Here is a 12960-nt window from a genome sequence, read left to right on the forward strand (position 1 = left end):
ATCTTGGCCAGCCGCAAGAAACGGGAGAAAACCAACTTGTGATTTAACACAAAAATTTCGCTAGTACAGAATTTCTGTTTTTTTGAAATTGCAGTTGCAGTCGAATTAGAAGAATTTAGCAAAGACTCTTTTCACAGATGTCATAGAACAAATCAATAGACTTCCTATCTGCTGACAATGTGGAGGAAACGGAACATGGAAGTTCACAGATATACGGAAGGAAAAGGTAACGGATCATATTTGGCGGTAAGTAGACAAACTAAGAAATATATTGCTGGTTAAACAAGTAGTAGGGGCGAATATCACACGAATAGGAGACAAAGTGCAGCTCCACATTTAATATTTCCTGACATATGTGCAGTAGGTGCATTTGGTGTGCTATAGGTCCACCAAATAAAGGTACGCTGGTTTCGCTAGAGTTTCAGATACTTATAAGGCCCTTAATAAAACTAGCAGTATTAGATACGTTGGGTTGTCTGGGTTCCAATTGGTCTGATCCTTATATTTCCGCATGTGTACGCACAATGGAAATGCAACACGAAAAATACCGAGCAAGATCAAAACGCGGAAATTACCTGTGCTATAAGAAAGAATTGATTAGCTGTATCACAACTGAGGCATGAATAATATCAGTATGTGAAAACGAAAGGAAATAAAAAGTAACATTTACCAAGTAATAAACCTGAACTTATGTTGCAGGCGTTCTTGTGCTCGACTGTCGGATTTCTACTCATGGCAATCATGTGCGCACTCCGCATACAATGTTCTTATAGGCTGCGAGCAGCACAACGGCGCCACCAAGCGCGAGTTTACCAGCACTATGATCAGAGGTACCAGGTACGATACCAGAACAGACGTGATGCGAACTTTGACTGATGATGTGCTCATCACCTGCAAACACGTAAACGTAAAGTCTGAAGGTTAAATCGGAAAACTTCAGATCATCTACCTTCACCAGAGCAAGGTTGTTCACCAGTGACCTCACACAGTTTATTCGTTTGGTGAAAGGCCTTAAATGCCTATTTGTGATAACCTCAATGAAAGTGTGAATTCAGTATCTTAGATTTGACTCAGTTAAAAGTGGGCTTGCTTTGCTTTGATAGTTGTAGTGTTACTATGGTTTAACGGCATTTTCACTAATTTCAACAATATCAAAATGTTAATGGCGTACAAATGACCGTTCGTTAATCTTGTTTTAGGACCCCCAGTCTTGCGTCATTTGATTATTTTCGCCTGATCAACGTGGAATGAAATGTAAGAAATCAGGCTTTTTTCTTTTTTTGTCATGTCGTCACGGACCCAAGTTTGTTTGGTTTCCACTAATTCAGATTTTATTTATTACTATCAAGAAGGTTTAGTAAAGATGAGGCACATCGATCAATTGTGTTTCATAATATAGCCTTAAATAAATGACTTAGTCCACTGGCGGCGGACGAGGACATCTAGATAATTCTGATTCTCTAGTTTTATTAATTAGAGCAAAATGTCAGTAATTCTAATCTAATTTGCTACTTTGTCTAAAGGCCTTTTGATTCGGACTGAGTTTTCACCATCACATGTTAATTGTACAGCACATATAACGAATCAAAACAGATCTGATAATTTTGTGTACTGCAGATTGATGGCCATTGTTTCGACCTACAAGGTATCATCAGTGCACCTTGACGTTACTCTTGTAGACGATCTTGTCGACCAACACGGCCAAGGCAAAGACGTCCACTTTGTGGTGACTAAACCACTTTGTGATTGATATATTAATGATTAGTGCGTCGGTGTGAATATTTCCAACGCAAAATAGTTTAAGAACCACTGGCCCAGGGGAAACGCTGCCAACTTCAGTATGAGTCATTTCCTCAATTAGACATTGACATAAGCGCGTGTCTGGAAGGCTGTCAAATCAACCACATCAATCGAATGCAAGTCACTGTAATTTCCTTTAGGTTATTTCTAATTTTTGCAAACATTACAAGTTTTATTTCGTTCCTAGCTTCGGGATCCTGGCAATTCGCCTTAACCCGTAAGTGGAGTTAACAAAAACTTGTTCTAATATTTTCTATTTTTCTGCAGATAATCGTCAAACTATTTTTATCCGCAGAACACAGCAACGCTATTTAAGTTGGCAAGAACGTCAGTATACAGTCGCGTATTCCACTTTATTTGTAATTATAAAAATGTTATTACTTCACAACATGCATAGCCAATGGAGCAGGGTTTCGTGGTCATTGTATCAATTGATTGAATCAACACCAACACAGTATTAACTGTTTTTATTTGGGAATTCGAGACATGTCAATTAGAATAAATCAATCGTAATTAAAGGGGTTTGGTGATAAGTGAAAACAGAAAATGCTCTACCTTCTACAAAGTAATGGAAATGGCGAAAAGACAAATAAAGAGCAAAAAGTTCACGGTCAAACGTACTGTACCGTGTTTCTGGGGGTTTAAGGTTTCTTTGAAAGAAACCTATTGGTTTCTACTGACTGTTGTGTCGCTGCTCCAGCGAAGCACCGACTGCAATGCCAGAAGCGTCAGTTTTGATTCGTGTAGGCGCGATGTCGCAAAGACGCTACAATAGTCTTAATTATTTTACTTGGAGATTGGAGACATGACAAAGTATGGACTAAATCAGTGGTTATTAAACATTTTGGTCTCGACCCCTTGTAATTTTTTTTTCAAACTACTGTTTATTCGTGGATTTTGGGGTGAAAATGCACACCGCAAGTCGGCTGCACAGTCGAGTTTGTTTCGTGTTTTCGTCTCCCCACTCGCAAGCGCGAAAACTACTTTCATTAAACCTAACGACCATTATCATAGTTAGCATGGATCACTAATCCGTTGCTAGACGGGTGTTACAGAAACTTTTGCGACCCCTTGCCAACCGTCCACGCCTTCTTAGTGGAGCGCACCCCATATAAGAACACCTGGAATAAACAATCGCGAAAGTACAGTGGAATGTTCATTTCCAGCAACACCTATATCACCAACCTTACCGAAAGCTACGTTTTCATCGCAGAAGACGTGGAAACTTTACTTTGAAGTTCATGGCACAAAAGACCCCGTGTCAAAAACTAATTTACCCCAAGAAAACATGCTTCGCCAAAACAGAGAGCAAAAACTTTTCGCTTTGTGTGAGCATGGGTTTATCAGCCGATGAATATGTTGTGATAAATTGATTGACAGATGAAACGATTTCAAAATAATATACAATGGCCCACTCTAACAACCCAACACAACCAACCACGGAAGGAAAGCCACAAAATGATACATGAGCTCCTGTTACCTATTTGGAGTGGTCGGTAGATCTTCCTGTTGTCATTGCTTCGTCACATTACCGAAAAATTCTATACATTTATAATGAGAATGTGACCGCACTCACATACTGTAGACCACGCTGACATTCACATTGCAGCTGTGTGTCATGTGACTACTAACCGCACTTACCAACAACAAATCAATACAGAAACATTACCAACATAGTCAGGACCACGGAAGGAACGTCGAAGCGAATGTGTGAAGCAGTTGGCTGTCAATTTGATGGTCCACAGACAGTTCAGAACGTGTATCACTATTCTATTGGGAAACTAACTTGTGGTGGGCGTTGCTACTCATGCATTTCCTCCCATGTAACACGAGTCACCACTGAAAACTTTCCTAGTTTGACAAGTAGCTTCCTGGATCTTAAAGTTGGCGCTGCAGCTTGACGGTTTGAAGGTTTGAGGTATGGTCAACGCATTGTGCGAACGCCGTATCGTTTAGTTTTGTTTCGTTGCACAAATATTAATTATTGCCTACTTCCTTGTAGAGCAATAAAATGTAATCGCACTCTCATAGCGCCTGTTTTTCGTGTGTGTGAAATTTTCAAGGCATAAAAAAAACGATCGTCTTGGTATAAAATTTTTAATGTTCAGAAGGCGAAGAACATCAAAAATGTAGTTAAAAGTGACAAAGTTACGTGAGTATTTTAGACATTAATTTCCCGCTTGTGAAGCTGCTACATCCTACCACTCATTTCTACCTGTCATAATTACCACAGCCTTGCATAAATGCAAAAAAATGTCACTTGTAAAGACTTTTATAGCAGAGAAATGGCAATATTGAGATCAGTCTTTGGTTGTGATGCTGCTCAGTTCACATAAATCCTGATTTCTGTGTTAGTTGTGTCTTGGTTTGTACTAATTTTAAAGAACTGTTCATCTGGCATAGGTTACAAGATTATTTTAGAACCGACATTTCTCCTACCATCCAGTGACAAATTACAATGCCTATAGTCTGTTAATGTATGTTTTTTTAACGTTTTGTTTGGGTTACACACTTTGTGCCAAAATTATATTGGCTCTGTTGCATGTGTTGATGCGAGTTGAGATATTTGTCCTGTCGTTTCTCGCATGCAGTTAGGCCTTAATGTAAAACGTTGATTTTGTCAATTTTTTTACCTGTGCGGTTTAGAGCCCGCCAAACGTTACACGAAGTTGGAAAAATATGCATTATTTTCAGTACAACATGATATATAGCGGTATGTTACGAAATTGAATCACGATGACCTCTTCTGACAAGGCCATCAACTGTTTAACTTTGTAGCAACTATTGCATCGTATTCAAGTTTATGCCCGACATTTGTAATATTTAGGGGCATATATACGTTGCTAGTATTTAAGTAAGGTGACATTGCAGCGTACTGAAACGAGTCCATACACCCGAATAGACGCAGGGAAACACCTCGCTCAGCTACCTGGGGATTCCGGTCTCTTGTTCTTCCTACTGAGGTGCGTAAGGTTTATTTATGACTGCACAAAATGTGTCGCTTGTATTTGTAGGGCCTTTAGAAGTTTTTCATATTCTGGGACCTAATGTTATAACCTCTACCGTGATTCTGAATAACCTAGTGTTGTTAAATGTAAATGAAGGTCATGTTTGTTATTTGCACCCATCTGGTAAAATATCTGTTAAAATATTCCGGTAAGTTTTTGATTATGGATTTTTTGTACAAACAGGTGGAATTTCTCATTTCCATAAAAACGAAAGCAATCAAGCCATTAAAAATCAAGAATCAGAAACACCACAGGTTATCCGGAAGAGGTATGAAGCAATGTAGAGAAAATATACACTAATTTTTTTCTCAACGCAGGAATGCGTGTAAAAAGTTCGAGAACGATTTTATATTTGCAAATACGGAAGAAAATGTTGTGTTTGAAAAAAATTTTTTTAAAGTTTTGCTCGTGTCAATTATGTTTGTTAAAATCATAACGCCGATATCAAAAAGAGAGGAAAATTGGAATTTTTGTTGTAGTTTTGATGTGACACACACAGAAATGCCCTGAAAAACTGTAAGCCCGACATCAGTGAAGCAAAAGCGTTGATATTTTTTTGCAGGAAATGATCTCTAGAGTTGGTTTAAAGATCGTCTGGGTTATGGTGGTTTGGAGAACGGCAATTGCCCAAGATATGATATCAGCAAACACAACAAAACGTGAGTAGGAAACTAACTTTAAAGGTTATCAATTTCACTTTATAACCAGTGGTGATATCAAAAACGTTACGAAAGTGTTCCATCAAAAAAAAAACATTAAACCATAACTATCATGGCTATGATTAATAACTGGTTTGCCAATAAGAATCAGGGGTTCGCACGAATGCCACGAATGCTTATAAATTCGTTTCCATGTAAAATACATGTTACTATACAGTTTATACTGCGACGATGATTGTCTCAATCGTGCAAAATTGGTACGAATAGCGAACGTAGTTAGCGTCACTAAAAACCAGAAATTAAGAAGAAGGAAACCGACGTATGCCAAGACCGGTTTACACTAAAGCACAGTTCTTTATCCACGTCGAACATCTTTTTTATCTGTTAAAAGTGTGTTTGCATCAATTAGGTTTGCCATTTCGGTGCTGTTTTACCACAAGATTTTCGTTTGAGGTTTGAAGGGGTTTATGTTATGTAGGCGCGTGCCAAGGACCATTCGACAGCATCCAATGCAAGTGTCCTGACACTATGTTCTCCTGCACATGTCGAAATGACAGCAACTGCACTTGGGGATCAGGATGTGTTCCAAAGACATGGAGATTTGATGGCTTCAACCAGTGTGGTGACCAGAGTGATGAGCTTCCTGCTAAACAGCCAGATGCTATGTATTGTGATTGCGCGAACAGCACAGATGAATGTGATAGGGGATACCCAAAATATTACTCCAAGTCTCAAAGGTATTTCAAAGAATAAACAGGGATTTTTTTTAAATTGCGTTGTTTTTTTTAGTGATAGTGACGATGCCGAATTGTAGGCGATATATATATATATATATAAAACAACAGAAACTCAAATAACTTTTTCCTATATAACTATAAAAAATCTGATACCCAGTCTTTTTTGTATTTGTTACCTAAAAGACTGTCGGGAGATTCCTATATTTTTGCTATCAGGTTAAAATGTTAATTTTAATGCGATGTGCTTGTTTTCGGCGGGTGGACAATACTAAAACCAAAATACTAATTTTATCAATTTTGCGATATGCATTATTCAAACGTTATATTGCTATCAGGTGCGACAACTTGCAAGCCTGCAGTGATTGGAGTGATGAAAAAAACTGTCCGGATCCATGTTCTGCCAACGAATTCAAATGTGCGTGTTACGGCACGGTGAATGACGTTTGTGCAGAACCGTGTGTTCCAGATAGCTGGGTAAACGACGGCTACAACGACTGCGGCGATTGGAGCGATGAACCGGCAGCCCAATGCCCTACGAACGAATTCAAATGTGCCTGTTGGGGTCAAAAAGAATGCACCGGGTGTGTGTCCAATACCAAGATCTGCGATGGATCTAACGACTGTAACGACTGGTCAGATGAAAGAAACTGCACCTGCAAAGAATCCGAATTCCCATGTGACTGCTACACCACCCTCAACTGCACGTCCACGATAACAACAGGCTGCATACCCGGTTCTTATCGATGCGATGGCAAATCTCATTGCGGAGATTGGAGTGATGAAAGAAACTGCTCCTGCAAACCAAACCAGTTCACTTGTAATTGCTACAAACAACCAAGTGGCTGCGGGAGGAGCAATGGATGCATCAGCATGGCACGAAGATGCGACGGAACACCAGATTGTCCTGGTATGGAAGATGAGATGAACTGCACTTGTAACCAATTTCAGTGCGGTTGCTACAGCTACAAATGCCCGTTAACAGGGTGCCTGAATCAAACAAAAACTTGCAACGGGGTAAATGATTGTGGCGACTGGACAGATGAGCTTAACTGCACTCAATTTACTGAAACCAATAATGTTTGTAAAACGACATCAGCTTGGTGTGGAAATGAAGTAATTATACAGGATTGTGACATATCTCACTCATTGGAGTACGTCACTGGATATGATATTCGTCTTTATCCCTTGTACGACTACAGATGCTCACCTGATAAAGTTGTATGCGTCAGTGGTAACAGGTATACCACCGGGATGACCAAACACTGCAGTGGACTATTTCAATGCAAAGACGGTACTTTTATCGATAACAAATACTTCTGCGACGATAACAGCGCCGTCGGATCATCCTGCAACGATGACAGCGACGAACAACGTGCAAGATTTGGATTTCGTTGCTCAGGGCCTACCAGAAAATCAGTTTGTACTTTGCCCCAAGCCAACCTCTACGATTCGGTGCCAAATTGTGCCGACCAATCAGACTTGTGCTTCGTTGGGGGTGAATTCAGATGTTTTCAGTGCCTTGATCGGCGTCACATAATTGCCCCGAGTCAGGTTTGCGACGGCATTGTCGACTGTTATGATTTATCGGACGAATGTTTTTGCAAAAATGTGTCGATTTGCAACGAGTTGCAGGGCACATGTCCAAGTGGACAGATGCGTTGTAATGCAAGCTGCGTGAACATGACGGAAGCTTTGTGCAACCCCAATGTAGACTGTTTAGGTTCAAACACAAAGTACTGCAGTTGCAGTCAATTAACAAACGAATTTATGCAGTGTCAAACTTGGAATGGCTTCGAAATGGTGCGAAAGTGCGACGGAAACCCGGAATGTAAACTGTTGGAGGACGAATGTACTGGATGTCCCAATCCACCATCTTTTTGTCAAACCCCGTGTGCTCAACATATTTCAAATCTCTGGCAACGGTTGAAGTTGACCAGCAAAGTACGATTTTGCGATGGTATCGTTGAAAAGATATATGGGGTGCTTATTAGTCCGGAGTGTGCACTGCAAGGGGAACAGTACTGCAACACTTCAAGGTTTTACTGCATTCGAAACACAATCGACGTCAATATCCCACTGTCGCAAGTCTGCAATGGTCTTATGGATTGCGACGACGGCTCTGATGAAGACGCTGCCCTCTGCAGGGGACGATGGATGGAATGTGCGAACCAAAAGCATAATATATCTTCTAGTTTGGTTTGCGATGGAATTTTTGACTGCGATGATCGAAGTGACGAAGCCGAACAGCTCTGCCACAGTACACGATTTAAATGCCTCTCCGGCAACGTGTATTCCATCGACCAAAGCCTTGTGGAGGATGGGGTTACAAACTGCCAAGATGGCAACGACGAATGTGTCACAGTTTTTTCCAATCGATACGAAATGATCGCGTCACCAGTTTTTAGAGCATTTTTCTGGACTATGGGCATTCTTGCGATTATTGGCAACGCCGCGATTTTTTTCGCCACAGCAATATCGTACAAGTCCAATGCAGTAACCTCAATCGCAAAATGCACCAACATGTTTATTCTTAATCTCTCCGTAGCTGATTTTCTTATGGGCGTTTATCTCATAAGTATCGTGTCTGTGGGAGTTTCTTTTAAAGGCTCGTACTGCATCCATGACAAGATGTGGAGGACCAGTTATGCTTGTTCAAGTTTAGGTGCTCTTGCCATTATATCTTGCGAGGCATCAGCCTTTATCATGACGGCAATGACAACCTTCAGATTTCTGACGATTCAAAATCCATTACTTGGTCGTCAGATCGAATTTAAAACCGTGGCAATTTTAACAACATCACTGACCTGGGGCTTAGCTTTGGTTACTGCCGTTCTACCATTGTTGAATTTTGAATATTTTCAAACCACCATATGGTTTCCCAATTACTTCTTCGGTTCACAGGAAGTCGAAGTGGAAGAGATGATTCAACTTGCCAGACGCATTTCCAACACAACCATTACAACTTGGTTAGAAGCAAGGGACGTCGTCTCCGAAGCGTTTCCCACCTCCATACGTGGCGAGTTCGGATATTACGGGAAAACAAGTGTATGTATGCCTCGCTTATTTGCGACAAGAAACGAACGAGGCTGGGAATATTCAACTGCTATCATCACCATTAACTTTCTGATGTTTTTGTTCATCTTTTTTGCCTACATCTATATTTACAAAGCGAGCAACCGAATGAAAAAGCACAAAACTACCGACTCAAGCACCAAGATGCAGAAGAGAATCTTCCGATTAATTGCTACTGATTTCTGCTGTTGGATTCCGGTTTGTCTCATGGTTTTTTTGAGTGTGGCTGGAGTCAAGATGCCCACTGAGGCTTACGTGGCCAGCGCATGCATCCTGTTGCCGATTAACAGTGCTTTAAACCCTATTATCTACTCCAATTTCATTACACATAAATTGTCGCAATCCAAACAGATTGTGAGCAAAAAAACATCTTCTACCTTTGCTGCCTCCGGTAGCGCTTCGTCGAAACAAAAGGCACCACCCCAAAACAATTCCGAAGTTTTGTTGAAAGAGATAAATCAACCTAATGAGGCATAGGAAAACGCTTGTATTTTTTTCTGACTTGCGTATGTATATTTGGGCGAAATGTCTTCCGTCCAATTTTGATGTGTATCTGTACATCAGGGGTGCACAACCTGTGGCGTACGGCCTCATGTGGCCGAGATGCTTTAACTCATGCAGTCATGCACATCCTTTATAGTATATTTTGTTGGCCGTGCGTGGTCAAAATCTAAACAGGTTTCGCCTGGATGCTTGGCTCACATGTATTTTTAGGGGAGTTACACTTTTAGGGATATGTAAATGCATAATTATCAGTTTGGAATTACTGACGGTCGTTGGTGAAATAAAGTCCGTGTGATGCGGCCGGCATTAAAAAGTAGGTTGTGCGCGCCTGCTGTATGTAAATACGAATTAGTGTGCTGGAAATAGTAATTGCATTGTAGATATTCAGATGAAGTTTCATGATGCTCTTTTTTGTTTCGTGCAAAGTGTAGCAAAGTTTTGCTCTTTTTTGTTCCCAACCTTTTTTGTTACATTCCTCCCTTTGCCCATAGTGGAACTATTCATTCCTCCCCATATTACTAAAAATTTAATCTTTGCTAAATATTTTGCACCTATCTGAAAAAGATATTTAGTGCGATAACATTTTCAATGTAAAAAAATCTTAAAGTTTTTATAAAATTCCTCCCCTGAACTCATGAAATTCCTCCCTAGGGAGGAATTCCTCCCCGGTTGGGAACCACTGGTTTAAAGTTCAACATCCACATCTTATTATCGTACTGTTGCGTTTTAACTGTCTTTCCCTGCTGTGTGTTGCATGTCTTGCTAAATTCGCAGTTTCGTCTCTTAAATATTGCCTATTCTTTTGGAATTGAAATCAATAATATAAATCTACGCGCAAAATTTACTTGGTCTCAATGGTAGGAAATATTTTCTGAAAGCACGTGTGTCGCAAATAATAATGAATAGACAAACGCAGCTTTGTGGTGAGTTGATTGGCAGAAACGAACGGCTTCTATGCTTGAGAAGATTTTGCCATGTCAACCTAATGGTATTCCCAGAAATTTCGCCCGACAGGTTCATCGTTCTCCCAAACGGTTCATCGTTCTCTAAAAGTACCGGGGCATAATCACTAGGCGGGGTAAATTAAATATGCGTTTATTCCAGCCTACAATTGGTATGGCCACCAGCACTGTAGATATGACAGATATACCAACGCTTTAGGCCTAATATGTTCAAGGGTAGTAGTGGGCGTCAAACCCCGACCGACCTAAGGTTGGTTGTGGCTCAGTGGAAACGATAAACAAACCTTCTAGAAACATCAGTGAACGAATAGCAAGCGGTTTTGTTGGCTGGGAACTCTTTATCAATCAGCAGTCTATGTGTCAAAATTATTGTGTGTGGATATAACCGTGAACGTGGGTTAAAGTCAATATGGGTCTTGGCAACACGCCAGATGGACAACGGTCATGCTGAAGTGGACACGGGCGAATTTCTAGCTAGCGCGCAAACGAGGTTTTGCAATCTTGGCAAGCTGCAAGAAACGGGAAAAAATCACTTTGAAATCCAATACAAAATTATTTTTTTTGCGGACAAAAACGGATTTTTGCTAGTACAGAACTTCTGTGTTGTTGAAATACCCTGCAGCCGAATTAATGTTTTGAAGAAATTTAGCATAGACTCTTTTCACAGATGTCATAGAATACAGCAATAGACTTCCTGTCTGGTGACAATGTGGAGGAAAAGGAGCACGGAAGTTCACAGATATACGGAAGGAAAAGGTAACGGATCATATTTGGCGGTAAGTAGACAAACTAAGAAATATATTGCTGGTTAAACAAGTAGTAGGGGCAAATGTCACACGAATAGGAGATAAAATGCAGCTCCAATTTTAATATTTCCTGACATATGTGCAGTAGGTGCATTTGGTGTGCTATAGGTCCACCAAATAAGGGTACGCTGGTTTCGCTAGAGTTTCAGATACTTATAAGGCCCTTAATAAAACTAGCAGTGTTATGTACGTTGGGTTGTCTGGGTTCCAATTGGTCTGATCCTTGTATTTCCGCATGTGTACGCACAATGGAAATGCAATACGAAAAATTCCGAGCAAGATCGAAACGCGGAAATTGCCTGTGCTATAAGAAATATTTGATTAGCTGTATCACAAATGAGGCATGAATAATATCATTATGAAAAAAAAAAAACTGTGTTTGTTGTTTCTGTTTGAAACATTTTCCTTTTTGCGATTTGACAATTCCGTCTCTCCTGCTTGACATATAATGCAGCTATTGGTTTTTGCGACTAAAAATGTCGCTTGGGAAAACTTAATTGTAAAAAGGAAACAAAAAGTAACATTTACCAAGTAATAAACGCGAACTTTCTGCTTAGCAATGGAGCAATTGCATTTCCCATCCGTACAAATGCAAAGTAGACGGTAAGAAACGGGACAAATCCACATGAAACTTTAAGATTGACATCAAGCTTTGCATTGCATCGAAACTTCATAGAACCAACAACATAAATATGTGTTGCAGGCGTTCTTGTGCTCCACTGTCGGATTTCTACTTATGGCAATCATGTGCGCACTCCACATACAACGCTCTTATAAGCTGCGAGCAGCACAACGGCCCCACCAAGCGCGAGTGGAGCGCTCTATAACAGAGCCACATGAGCAACAAAGCAACAATGTTGCAGAGCAACCGGAGTGCGTTACTTTAGTGGAAGCGTACGGCATTGCCAGCTTCCACAACGCATTGAACAAGATACCGCACAAGACTGCGTATTCTCAAAGCTCTAGGTCGTGCTATTGCAGCAGCGGCCGTCTGGACTTGGATAAACTGCACGAAGAGGGGGAAGGTTCCCACAATTTTCGTCGCGTTTTTGTTTACGCTTCATTTTCGTGCGAAGAAGTGCAGCGATTTGACGCCTACGCAGCAGTTTTTAACGGAATGGTGGCCGCATGCTGGATTTTTATGATGTATGGAACAGTCGGACGAAAACGGAAAAACAAAAACCAAAGGCGAGAATCCACATGTGTGAATACAGCATTCCATTCCATGGAGTCTTCAACTTCTCGAATAATACGGACAATTGTTTTGGCAAGAAACAACTTAAGCACTTTACTTCTTATGCAACGATATTATTTCTTCCACCAGATTAAAACAATATTCATTATGAAGCTATATATGAAGCAATTTACTGTTAATGTTAGTAATCAAAGAAAGCAATGTTTCATTAAGGAAA

At 40.4% G+C, this 12960-nt stretch overlaps 1 protein-coding gene across 1 annotated transcript; it reads left to right on the plus strand.

Moving 5' to 3' along the window:
• The first annotated feature begins 5995 nt into the window (after window positions 1–5995).
• Window positions 5996–9753, plus strand: LOC145913858 (uncharacterized). The gene is made up of 2 exons (XM_083001620.1): window positions 5996–6204; window positions 6540–9753. The coding sequence occupies exons 1-2, from the start codon at window positions 5996–5998 to the stop codon at window positions 9751–9753; spliced, it is 3423 nt and encodes a 1140-aa protein (XP_082857746.1).
• Window positions 9754–12960: the final 3207 nt, after the last annotated feature.

This window comes from Ascidia mentula, chromosome 9, assembly GCF_947561715.1.
Source record: "Ascidia mentula chromosome 9, kaAscMent1.1, whole genome shotgun sequence".
Lineage (NCBI taxonomy): Eukaryota > Metazoa > Chordata > Ascidiacea > Phlebobranchia > Ascidiidae > Ascidia > Ascidia mentula.